Source organism: Guillardia theta (genome assembly GCF_000315625.1).
Source record: "Guillardia theta CCMP2712 unplaced genomic scaffold GUITHscaffold_81, whole genome shotgun sequence".
Taxonomy (NCBI): Eukaryota; class Cryptophyceae; order Pyrenomonadales; family Geminigeraceae; genus Guillardia; species Guillardia theta.
In genome coordinates this window covers 104,254-116,043 of record NW_005434593.1, presented here as the reverse complement: position 1 = coordinate 116,043, position 11,790 = coordinate 104,254, and the positions used below count along the sequence as shown (strand labels likewise).

The 11,790-nt window shown below is 54.7% G+C and overlaps 4 protein-coding genes across 4 annotated transcripts; 3 read left to right on the top strand and 1 right to left on the bottom strand.

Annotated features, from left to right (window-relative positions):
* Window positions 1-1,830: 1,830 nt before the first annotated feature.
* GUITHDRAFT_165119 (hypothetical protein) lies at window positions 1,831-5,194 on the top strand (the record flags this gene model as incomplete). Its single annotated transcript, XM_005825686.1, has 12 exons — window positions 1,831-2,072; window positions 2,118-2,269; window positions 2,325-2,788; window positions 2,997-3,243; window positions 3,333-3,487; window positions 3,921-3,989; window positions 4,141-4,236; window positions 4,263-4,311; window positions 4,357-4,412; window positions 4,566-4,661; window positions 4,709-4,801; window positions 4,852-5,194. 12 exons carry the CDS (start codon window positions 1,831-1,833, stop codon window positions 4,885-4,887), a joined length of 1,755 nt encoding a protein of 584 aa, XP_005825743.1. The 3' UTR covers window positions 4,888-5,194.
* Window positions 5,195-5,339: 145 nt separating this feature from the next.
* GUITHDRAFT_143957 (hypothetical protein) lies at window positions 5,340-6,217 on the bottom strand (the record flags this gene model as incomplete). The annotated part of the gene is made up of 2 exons (XM_005825685.1): window positions 5,340-5,438; window positions 5,489-6,217. The coding sequence occupies 2 exons, from the start codon at window positions 6,215-6,217 to the stop codon at window positions 5,340-5,342; spliced, it is 828 nt and encodes a 275-aa protein (XP_005825742.1).
* A 1,435-nt stretch (window positions 6,218-7,652) lies between these two features.
* GUITHDRAFT_115089 (hypothetical protein) lies at window positions 7,653-9,801 on the top strand (the record flags this gene model as incomplete). The annotated part of the gene is made up of 5 exons (XM_005825684.1): window positions 7,653-7,985; window positions 8,035-8,145; window positions 8,197-8,388; window positions 8,451-8,549; window positions 8,608-9,801. 5 exons carry the CDS (start codon window positions 7,653-7,655, stop codon window positions 9,799-9,801), a joined length of 1,929 nt encoding a protein of 642 aa, XP_005825741.1.
* Window positions 9,802-10,320: 519 nt separating this feature from the next.
* Window positions 10,321-11,290, top strand: GUITHDRAFT_76890 (hypothetical protein; the record flags this gene model as incomplete). Its single annotated transcript, XM_005825683.1, is given in 6 exon segments — window positions 10,321-10,387; window positions 10,553-10,624; window positions 10,642-10,667; window positions 10,751-10,903; window positions 11,024-11,059; window positions 11,180-11,290. 6 exon segments carry the CDS (start codon window positions 10,321-10,323, stop codon window positions 11,288-11,290), a joined length of 465 nt encoding a protein of 154 aa, XP_005825740.1.
* Window positions 11,291-11,790: the final 500 nt, after the last annotated feature.

Sequence of the window (11,790 nt, the reverse complement as noted above, 5' to 3'; positions counted from 1 at the left end):
AGGACGAGAAGAGAGGAGAGGTGAATTGAGGACGAAGACAAGAGCTGAGCAGAGACGACAGAAGAATAGGCAAGAGCAGAGAGCAGAGCAGAGCAGAGCAGAGCAGAGCAGAGGAACAAGGACCCAACTTCGAGTCACAGCAGCTCACCTGCTTGAAGTGATGTCCCAGCTCTAGAAGCGCCATGGCAAGTGACTTCATCTTGACCTGACCAGCACGTGCTCAGCTCCTTCCCACCTCCCAGCTGCCTTCCACCTGAGTCTGGCGGCTGTCGAGACCCGAGCGGAGGAAGTGCTCCTGCTCCTGCTGGAACATGCAGTCGACCACTTTCCTGACGCGATTCTGCGACGAGAAGTAAGACAAGGAGGCGGATGTGGAGACAGAGGGCAGAAGAGGAGAGCAGAGAGCAGGAGGGGAAGGGAGGAGAGGAGAGGAGAGGAGAGGAGAGGAGAGGAGAGGAGAGGAGAGGAGAGGAGAGGAGAGGACAGGACAGGAGAGGACAGGAGAGGAGAGGAGAGGAGAGAGGAGAGGAGAGGAGAGGAGAGGAGAGAGGAGAGGAGAGAGGAGAGGAGAGGAGAGGAGAGGAGAGGAGAGGAGAGGAGAGGAGAGGAGAGGAGAGGAGAGGAGAGACTGGTGGGGATCGGGCGGGAGAACAGATAGTCGTGTTGCTAGGACCCCTCTTTCCAGAGCAGGGGTGGAAGAGGGAAACATCCCCCGAAAATCTTATAATCCACCCTCTAATCTCACTCACCCGTACCTTTGTGGTCATAAGGGGGGGTTAGGGGTACCATGTTCCCAAATCCAGCACACCTGTGGCCGAAAGTTGCATCTTCACTAGTACAAAATTTATATAAATCAGGTACTAATATCTGTACCTGTCACTCTCAGCAATACTCGATTTCTAGTACGAATCGGCGATTGAGATCCAGTGCTCGTGGTACAAATAAGTCAGCTTCTTCAGGAAGTTAGTACAAAGTGCCACGAGCTGGTACAAATTGCCCACGAAGTTAGTACCAAGTGCCAAGAGCCGGTACAAATCGCCCACGTGCTCGGTGCAAGCTCAAGTGCAGCAACATCCGCAAAGGTGGCGGCGGTCATAGTGAGCGCATCGCTACCCCCACCCCCCAATTCACCCCATCAAGTACCGGTATCGGCGATCATGACTCAGCACACAGTAGTGAATTATTATTAACTAAAACAACATTGTCCTCGTACTGATTTTTAACTTAACTTTGAGAAAAAAAGATTTTTAAACCAATAGTACCTCGACTTTCATTTCTCAGTGCCTCACTCGGGCTGCCGGCAACAGCCGGGCCGGCCCGTTGGTTTTTTTTACACTGTAAAACTCACGCTTGGAACATGAGCTCGGCAGGGTGGTAGAAGATTCGAAGGAGGAGGAGGAGGAGGAGGAGGAGGAGGAAGAGGAGGAGGTAGGAGGTACGAGGCAGGATGAGGCAGGAGCAGGAGCAGGAGCAGGAGCAGGAGCAGGAGCAGGAGCAGCAGGAGCAGCAGGAGCAGGCTGGGCAGAATTTGGCAGGAGGAGAAAGAAGATCAGGAAGGGCGGCAGGGACAAGATTAAAATCATCAGTAGCAGGAGGACAGGGAGGAAAGGAGTGTTTAGGGGAAGGGAGAAAGAGGCAACAGAGAGGAGGAGGAGGACGAGGAGGAGGAAGAGGAGGAGGAGGAGAGCGTGGAGAGTACATAGAGCAGCGCTGACGAGAGCAAATGCATGAGGCATGACCTTCTTGAAAAGCAGGAGGTGACGGGCATGCAGCGCTGACCGAGGTGATCGGTGGAATTTGATCTGGTGTATCAAGGATCTTGATGAGGAGATGAGTGGTACTGAGAAGGAGATCGAAGACGAAGATCTTCCGATGCCTCATGTCAAGAAGTCCGGATTGTCTCATCTGGAGAAGGGGATAGAGCGTGGAGGGCAGCGGATTCGAACGGCTCTCCATGGAATATCGAGGAGCAACCCGTCCAAGGACTACGAGGTTCTTGTCCCAGAAGGTAGCGACGGATACAGGCTGCCGCAGAAGCCAACAGTGAGCGATTACATCTTACACCCGTACAGGTGTTGAGAGAGGGATGGTGTTGTGGAGACTGATAGCTCTTGCAGAGGTTTCAAACACTTTGCCGGTCAACTCGTTGCCAACTTTGGCTGGAAGTTTTGTACGATGATTGTATGCAACTACCTCGCAGTCAAGGGCCTCCTCCTTTCCGCCATGGGGCTGGTGCGCTTGTCCTACTGCAAGAAGACGCTGGGGATAGGTGCGTCAGAAACTCCTTCCTACCCTCCTGATGAAAATTGTTCTCCTTGGTGCAGACGGGGCTGCCTGCCAGACTGTCGCCGCCATCTCCTCTACTCCATGGGCGATCAAGGGAGCGATCGGTGTCGTCTCCGACGCGTACCCCCTCCTGGGCTATCACAAGTCAAGTTACATCATCCTGCTCTCTGTCGTCGGGACGTTTGCCTTCTTTCTCCTCGCCTCCCTCTCCATCCGCTCCCCTATGGTCGCAGCCGCTCTCTTCTTCCTGGCCAACTTCCAGATCGCTACAGCCGACCTCCTCTGCGAGGGCAAGTACGCCTCCCTGATGCAGGCGAAGCCGCAAACAGGCTCGTCCATGGTGTCGCTGGTGTGGGGGTGCTTCCAGCTGGGGTCGCTCGTCGCCGCTCTCATTGTGGGGCCCATCGCCGACAACTTCGACCCCCAGATCATCTTCTGGTTGTGCATTCCTCTCGCCGCCAGCATCATCCTTCCTACTTCCCTCGGGTTCTTGCAAGATCAGGTCACCCAGTCCTCCTCCTCCTCCTCCTCCTCCTCACCCTCATCCACCTCCTCGTCCTCCTTCGCCTCTTCCTCCGCCTCATCTTCCTTTCCCTCTTCTTGCTTCTGCCACCGCCCCTGCTGCTGCTGCTCCTCGTCCTCCTTTCCTGTTGTCTCTGCTGCTGCTGCTGCTTGTCTTTCTCTCACATGCTCTGACTCCAAGTCTCAAGAAAGTTGCTCCGGAGAAGCGAGGAGTAGATTGGAGCTTGCTCAAGAAGCATCCCTACATCATCAGCTACTGCATGATCATGGCGCTTGCGGCGCTAGGGAACGGATTGATCGACACTTTGTACTTCGACTCTCATCTCCTGCAGCTCATCTACTCGCTCTTTTGTATGCTCTTGCTCTCAGTCCTGGCGTTCCTGTGGCTGCCTCCCATGCTAGCGAAGTGCAACTTCTACATGTTCTTGTCTTCAGGTGACTCCCATGATGCTGATGTTCGACTCTTTTCCTGACTTCCTTCTCCTCCTCCTCCTCCTCCTCCTCCTCCTCCTCTCCTCTTCCAGTTCTCTATGTCAACATAGGAGGCGCGCAAGACTTCTGGTTTACAGCAGACGAGCAGTGTGTGCCGGGAGGGCCGGCGTTCGACTATACGTACTACAACACTTACACGTGGGTGGTGGGAGCTTGTACAGGATGGGTCGGAATCGTCTTGTTTCAGGTGAGAGGAAATGTTTTTTCAGGAGGAGCGGGAGCAGCAGCAGCAGCAGCAGCAGCAGCAGCAGCAGCAGCAGCAGCAGCAGCAGCAGCAGCAGCAGCAGCAGCAGCAGCAGCAGCAGCAGCAGCAGCAGCAGCAGCAGCAGCAGCAGCAGCAGCAGCAGCAGCAGCAGCAGCAGCAGCAGCAGCAGCAGCAGCAGCAGCAGCAGCAGCAGCAGCAGGATCTGACTTGCTTCAGGCGACCATGAGTGGCTGGACCTTTAGGAAGCTCTTTTGGGTGACGACACTTTTACAAGTAAGGGGATGGGGAAGGAGAAGGAAGGGAAGCGAAGGCGGTGGGGGAAGCAGGACGAGGACCAGGAGGAAGGGGGGAGGCAGGGGAGGTGGGGTGGGTGGGTGGGAGGGGCGGTTGCGAAAGTATGTGACGGAAGTGTCAGATAGTTGCCTCTGCCTTCGACCTTCTCATCATCGCACGATGGAACAAGTCGATCAACGTCAGCGACAAGGTAAACACATTTCTTGCCTCCTTCGTTCTTCTCCTCCTCCTCCCTCCTCCCTCCTCCCTCCTCCCTCGTCTCCTGCTTCTTTCACCATCACCACCTCGTCTCAACCCCGTTCCTCGCGCTCGCCATCTGCGATCTTGACTTCGATGTTCAGGTCTTCTACATGTTCGGAGATGCCGTCATCGGCCCAGCCGTCGGGATGTTTGCGGCCATGCCAGCTCTGGTCTTGACGTCGAAGCTCGTTCCAAAGGTCCCCCACACCTGAGGTTGTTGCAGCTTACAGCTGGTCAGGGGCTGGAGTCAACTGTGTATGCTCTGCTAGCTGGTGTGCAGCTGAACGAGAGAGGAGGAGCTTGACTGGGGGCCGCAGGGTTTCAGAACTTCGGAGGAGTCGTCTCATCGCAGATCGGCATCTATGCCATTCAGGTTCTCTCCAGGGTCGCGACTTCGAGTGCTCACGTCCTGCCCCCCTCAAGTACGCTGGCATCAAGACAACAGCTCCCTGCAACTTCGACAACCTCAACACCCTCGTGCTCTTCCTCCTCCTTCTCCCTCTGCTCCCCTGACCCTCCCGTTCAGGTACTCGTGTGCCACTGCCTCCTGCCCCTCATCGCCGTTCCCCTCACCTTTCTGCTCATCCCCAACAAGCTCATGACCGACAATATCCTCGACGAGGTGGCAGCGCTGCTGGCGCGAGCGACTTGCTGACTGCCGTGTGGTAGCAGCAGGAGAGGTCGGACCCCGAGGACGAATGTATCGAGCTTACAACAGCACACTTGTCCTTTGGAGCCAACGTAGACGAGAGCAGCACAACAGACAAGGTAAGAAGCTCCTCGACCTCCTCCCTCCTCCTGCCATGACAGACGACAAGCCAATGCAGGAGCCTGCACGACGGCAATAATGCTCACACAGTTGCAAGCATCTCACTTCAACGATACACAACATGACACGTCGGTCGACTCGTAGCTCCCGCTCAAGGCAGCAGCGACATCATCTCTTCTGCAAGCTCGAGCGGGAAGTCATCGGGCAGCTCGAAGAAACCGAGCTTGGAATACTGGAGCAAGCGCCGGAATTCGCCGCTGCAAGTGACTAGAGTCTCTTTCTTCTCCTCCTCGGACATGTCCGATACCTCTTTTAACTGCATCAGGGCCGTTAGAGCCTCCCAGCAGAATCATCATCATCATCATCATCATCATCAGCAGCAGCAGCAGCAGCAGCAGCAGCAGCAGCATTGGCGGCGGCGGCAGCAGCAAGATTTTCTCTTCTCACCTCAGGTGGACAGGAGGTGGGATGAAAGCCGAAGTGACGGAGGAACACCATGTACGCTCTCCTCTGAAGGAGCCTGCGGCGATGTTACAAGAAGAGAATGAAAAGAGCCAAGAGCGCTGACGGGTGATCGATGAGACATGTCCTGTATGCCTTGTGGTCAAACCCAGCAGACTTCAAGATGTCCTGAAGCTATCATGAGCATCTTCATCCTCCAACACAAGAAGCTGAGTCACCAGGGAGAACATGATGTTTTCCCCTGTGTTGGTGCTCGCCGACTCGACGAGGATGGTCAGGCCCTTGGAGAGGATGAGTTGGGAGGGGAGGGAGTGTCTGTCGAAGAGACGAATCGGAGGGAGGAGCTCGTCCCCATACAAGGCCTTGAGCTTGTTGAGGAAGATCTCAAGAAAGATATCGGCCTCGGTCAGGAGCGATTCTACCTCGCTCTTCTCTCCTCCTGTCCTGTTGTACCTCATCATTTGCTCCTCGTCCACCAGCAGCTTCTTCTTCTCGTCCCCTATCAAACTCGACAAGCTCTCGAGTGTCACATAGACGCCCTTCGCGTCAAGGCCTGAGCATGGCGACATCGATGGTTCCGTCCTCTTGACGTTCATCCCTTCCTCTTCCACCATGTCCACGAGCTTCTTCGTAAACCTCCCGATCCCACCGCTGAATATCAGCAGCATCTTTCTCGCCTCTTCCTCCTGCCGGTGCATGGCCTTGTATGCTCGTTCAGCCGCTAGGGTCGGAGGGGCAGTAGACCCGCATCCCAAGACCAGAACAACATCGGTATCTTCATCTCGCGTCCTGTAGCACAGGTAACGGGATGCTCGCGAGAGCACGTCAACTGGAAACGCCGATGGAGAAGTCGAGGAGGTCGTTGAAGAGAAGGATTCGCTGGAAAGAGACGAGCAGGAGGCTGGTAGCGCTTGAGAGAAAAGAGGCTGAGTGGCATACGAGCTCATGGTGAGGTCGGAGGCTGCAGGGGACGCGAAGAGCGAAAAAAGGGCAGGAGAATTGAAGGAGAGACAGAAACGTAAGAGCGGGTCAAGCAGGGGAAGAGATCAGTTTGGGGAGAGGAAGGACTGAGAGTAATGGCAAGGAATGAGAGCAGGAATCAGCGAGGAGAACAAAGAGAGGATGATGGGAACAAGAGTCAAGAATGAGAGAGAGAGCAGAGGAGGATGAAGACAGGAGGAGGATCAAGGCCAGAGGATGATGATGATGATGATGATGATGATGATGATGAGGAGGAGGAGGAGGAGGAGGAGGAGGAGGAGCAGGAGCAGGAGCAGGAGCAGGACTTTCTCTAACAATTTCCTGGCATGGATGAGGCCACCCCGATTATGTGATGTACCCTACCCCTCATATTCCTGTCAAATTCATTCGTTACAGAGGGGTGGAAGAACATATTGGCGAGGGGAGGGGTGAAGTTAGGAGAGAAGTACAGTGAAAGAGGGCGTGGGGGTAGTAGGTGTAAGGGCCGACGGTTGCGAGCAAAGTTTGCTAGCCGAGACTTGCCGGAGGAAATGAAGAGATGAGATGAGATGAGATGAGAAGAGATGAGATGAGAAGAGATGAGATGAGATGAGATGAGATGAGATGAGATGAGATGAGAAGAGAAGAGATGAGATGAGATGAGATGAGATGAGATGAGATGAGATGAGATGAGATGAGATGAGATGAGATGAGATGAGATGAGATGAGATGAGATGAGATGAGATGAGATGAGATGAGAAGAGAAGAGAAGAGAAGAGAAGAGAAGAGAAGAGATGAGAAGAGATGAGATGAGATGAGATGAGATGACGATGAGATGAGATGAGAATGAGATGAGATGAGATGAGATGAGGTGAGATGAGATGAGAAGAGATGAGATGAGATGAGATGAGATGAGATGAGATGAGAAGAGAAGAGCAGGGAACAGGGCAGGACAGGACAGGACAGGACAGAAGAGAAGAAAAGAGAAGAGAAGAGCAGAGCAGAGGACAGAAGAGCAGAGCAGAGAAGAGATGAGAAGAGAACAGGAGAGGAGAGAACAGGAGAACAGGAGAGGAGAGAGACTGAGACAGAGAGACAGAGAGGGAGGGAGGTAAGGAAGGGATTGAGACAGAGACAGAGACAGAGACAGAGACAGAGACAGAGACAGAGAGTAGAGAGGAGGGGAGCCTGAAAGGACAGGACAGGAGGATGGATAGCAAGAGGGGAGAAGGTGATGAGTTGAGGTGAACAGTGGCTGAGGTTAAGCACGTGGTCAAGTTTGAGAGTTTACATACTCGTCTTGTTGCTGTTCTATCAGAAGACGATGAGATGAAGTTTGACTTTGACCTTCAGGAGGAGTGTCGTCATAGATGTCATTGAGCTCATCGAACTAGAGCAGAGGAGAGGCAGTTTGCTTCAGGGATGAAGAGTTGGATGGACATCAACGTAGAGCGCACAGCGGGATCGACGAGGAGGGACAACATGTTCACGAAGCCCGATCGAGCATGGAATACCCCGAGCCCTCCTGCTTCGCCTCGCACCAACAAGGACGACAGCTTCTTAGCCTCCCTCTACGCGGGCATGCGGACGCCGTACGGAGCTGGAGGGCAGCAGAGGGAGGAGCTGGACCTTTCACCTGAGCTGCAGTCCCAGCGAGACCTTCAGATGCGGCGAGCGGCTCGAGTGCTGGTGAGCGACCCGGTCTTCGTCAAGCTGGTGGTCGAGCCCTCAAGCAGCGCCTTCGCCGAAGAGCGAGTGAGACTGCTGCTTGCTTGCGCAGACCCTTGCCGACGTCACCTGACAGGCCTATGAAGTCCTTCGCTCTGCTTCCTCCTCCCAGCCTTACGCCCTCATCCTCAGCAAGCTTGCAAGAGACAACAAGTCGCTGAAAGACATGGTGTTGGAACGAGACAAGGTGGTTGAACGAGCATAACCTGACAATCATCGTTGACGTAATGGTTCTCAGAGGATATCTTCGTTGATCGAGCAGATCAACCAGATCGAGACAGATGCTCTCAAGGCGAAGAAGCACTACGAAGACCTTGTGGTTGATGTTGAGATGAGCGGGTCCTTGAATCAGCTGGACGGGAGACGAATGCAGGAGATCCTCAAGAAGACAAAGGACCTCATGCAGAAGAACCATGATGAGTTCACCAAGGTGACTTGACTTGTTCCGCTCTCACAAGCGACTTGTGCTGAGTTGTTGCTTTCCGCTGCAAGACCAAAGACAAACTTCAAGCCACCATCTTTGACCTACGAAAGAAGCTAGAAGACTCCTATGAAGAGAACATGAAACTACAAGAGCGAGCTGCCTCGCAGGTCTCATCTTGACTTGATCTCTTGGCGATCGCATTTATCGACTGACTGATGCCGTCAGGATCCAACCGACATGAACCGACAGGTCGTCTCTGCTCTCGACCACCTCAAGGCCTACATAGCCAAGTCAATGGAGCAGTCGGAGAGCGAGAGGGAGCGGCTTCTCACCATGATCCAAGAGAAAGACTCGCTGAATGACACGCTGAGCAAGGATCTCCGCGTCAAGGAGGCTGAGGCCTCGTCCTCTCTTGCTCAGCTCTCGGCGCTGCAACAGCAAGTGGCTGACCTCGAGCGAAGTCGAGCAGAGGCGTTGAAGGAGAACGAGCTGCTCCAGAAGCAGATCGAGCGGGACGAGACCTTGAGGCTGGCGCTACAAGACCTCAAGCTCTCCCTCCCCTCTCAGCTCTCCCCCGACGACTTCCCTCGGGATCGCCCGGCGCAGGCTGAGGGGGAAGGGATGCAGATGCTGTCGGAGGCCCTGCAATCCCTGCAGGAGAAGGTCAATTACATGTGCGATCGGCTACCTGTCGACAGCGCCTTCATGCCGACCTTAGAGCCGCCGATCATGCACAACCAGTCCAACGACTCGGCGATCATAGGCAGCACCGAGCTGAGGGTGCAGAACGCGGCGCTGCAGAGGGAGGTGGAGTCGCTGAGCGAGAGGATACGGGAGATGCAGGACGTTGAGTCGCTTGCCAAGGACATCAGGCTGCGGATCGACAGCTTCCAACATCTGGTGCAGGACCTGCTGACAGAGAAGGAGAAGTGCCGGCAGCTGGAACTGCAGTGCAGGTCCCTGCAGAGCGAAGTGTGCTCGGACAAGGTGCAGTGGTACCAGGGGCAGAAGCAGAGGCTCTTGGAAGACGAGCTCCACAGCTGGAAAGATCTGGCTGGAGACTTCGAGAGCATGAGATGGCTCTCTCCTCAACCGATCAGCCCTACTGCTCGAACCAACATCAACAACATCAACAACATCAACAACATCAACAGCAGCAGCAGCAACAACAACAACACATACTCTTCTAGACATGACCTCAGCACAAGAAACTCCGTCAGTCCTTCCAGACGTTCTCCTCGCTCAAACTCTAAGCCTGACACCAAGCAGCTCAAGACTGAGCAGGAGGAAGACACCTCGAGGCAGGACAAGAAGAGCGACGACAAGCGGAGCGACGCGGGGAGAGCAGTTGAGAAAATCCCGACGGCTGCTGACCTTCTCAGGTCGCGCAAGTCAGGCGGTGGCAAGCAGGTCAAGTAGCAGCGAGGAAGGACTAGTTATGCAAACCCGCCTCAGTGTAGAGAACCGCGAGATGAGGGGCAGCAAGACATCCAGTCACTCCAGCATAGGACTCGAGTTGGAGACCTTTTGAAATTATCGATCTTCTTTATTGACTGAAAAAGAAGGACAAACCGGAGCAAACAAAGGAGGGGGAGGATAAAGCCTACAAACCCGCCTCAATAAAAATACTAGGAAACGAAGGAGGCAGCGAAAACCGGCACTCCAACCACGCAAGCGACGGCCGCACGCACGACAAGCAGGGGAACTTATAAAAAGTTGTCAAAGTTGTCAAGTGAACCTCAACGGACAGGCAGTGTAAGCTAGCTGGTGAACGACTGAGCAAGAAGAGAAGAGGAGAGGGAAGGAGAGAGAAGAGGAGGAGAGGGAAGGAGAGAGAAGAGGAGGAGAGAGAAGAAGAGAGAAGAGGAGGAGAGGTGAGGGGGAAGGGGAGGGGCGAGCGAAGCAGAGCAGAGGAAGTGGAGGTGATCTTGAGGCAACATGGGAGGCATCGGCGGTCTGACTGAAGATGAGCTCGCCAAGTGCCGAGAAGCTTTCTCACAGTTCGGTGAAGTCAACATCTCTTGATGTTCCTGAGATCATGATATCACTCACTGAGTGATGTTGCCATTCTCTTGAACATGTCTTGTCTTACCCTCCATCTGTTTTTGTTGTTTCTTCCTTCTCTTTCCTACGTTCATCCTTCTGCAGTCACACACTCACACGCTTCTAGACGCTGACAACTCAGGCACCATCGAACCTTGGGAGCTCAAGAAGACGCTGATGGCGATGGGTCAGAATCCAAGTGATGAGGCAAGCGAGAGGAGGAGCAGGAGGAGCAGGAGGAAGTGGAAGAGGAGGAGGAGGAAGGGGGAAGGAGGATGGGGGGGGGAGGGAGGAGGAGCTCAGCTAGGTGCAGGACATGGCCAAGATGTTTCTCGAGCTGGATACGGATGAGTCTGGGTCGATAGACTTCACAGAGTTCGTCTCGATCATCAGCAGACACAAGAAGCAGTCTGAGTACGACAGTAGCGAAGCTGATACCATCGCTGCTTGGATAGGCAAACCTCTCCTCCCTCTCCACGTCCCCTCCCTCCCTCCCTCCTCCCTCTCTCCCTCCCTCCCTCCTCCCTCTCTCTGTCCCCTCCGTTCCTCCGCCTTCCCTCGTGACTTTCGTTCAGCAATGGGAGGCAACCGAGACAAGAGCGGTCAAGTTGACACTGACCGACTTCGATCCCTGGTGAAGCTGCTGCTGCTTGCTCCTCCCCTCCCCTCCCCTCCCCTCCCTTGTCCTGCCTCCCGTTGTCTGCCTTCCCTTATCCTGCCTCCCCTTCTCTGCTCGCCCTCAGCCTCCCCTCAGGTCACGAGGTTCTCCCTCACCATCGACATCGAGGCTCTGCTGCAGGAGGCCGACAAGGATCAGAGTGGCTTCATCGACTACGAGGTGAGGAGAGGGAGAGGGAGAGACTAGAAGTAAGGAGAGGAAGAGGATGAGCGAGAGGAAGGCGTGGAGAGGGGAGGGAGAAGAGCAGTGGAAGAACAAGGAGGACAAGGAGGAGGAAGGGAGAAGGAGGAGATGTTGGCTGATGCAGGGCAGGAATTCAAGACAATGTTTGAAGAACCTCCCGCTCAGGCACCGGACAAGGCTGCCTTCACACTGCTGTAGAGGAGGGTGGGAGGGAGGGAGGGAGGGAGGGAGGGAGGGAGGGAAGCAGGAGGACCGAAGCGAGAATGAGGAGGATTCTGCATGATTGTACGTATATTCCAGTAAACAATAAAAGGGGAGAGGCTGAGGTAGTAGAGGAAGAGGGGGAGGGGGAGAGGATCCTATCACGCGTATGCCTCGTAGACTCCAAGATCTTGACCTGCGACTTCCAGCATCCTCCTCGAGCTGTAGCGAATGCTCGCCTGCTGCAACCTCAGGAGGAGAGACGACAAGCTCAACTGAGCAAAGGAGGAGGAGGAGGAGGA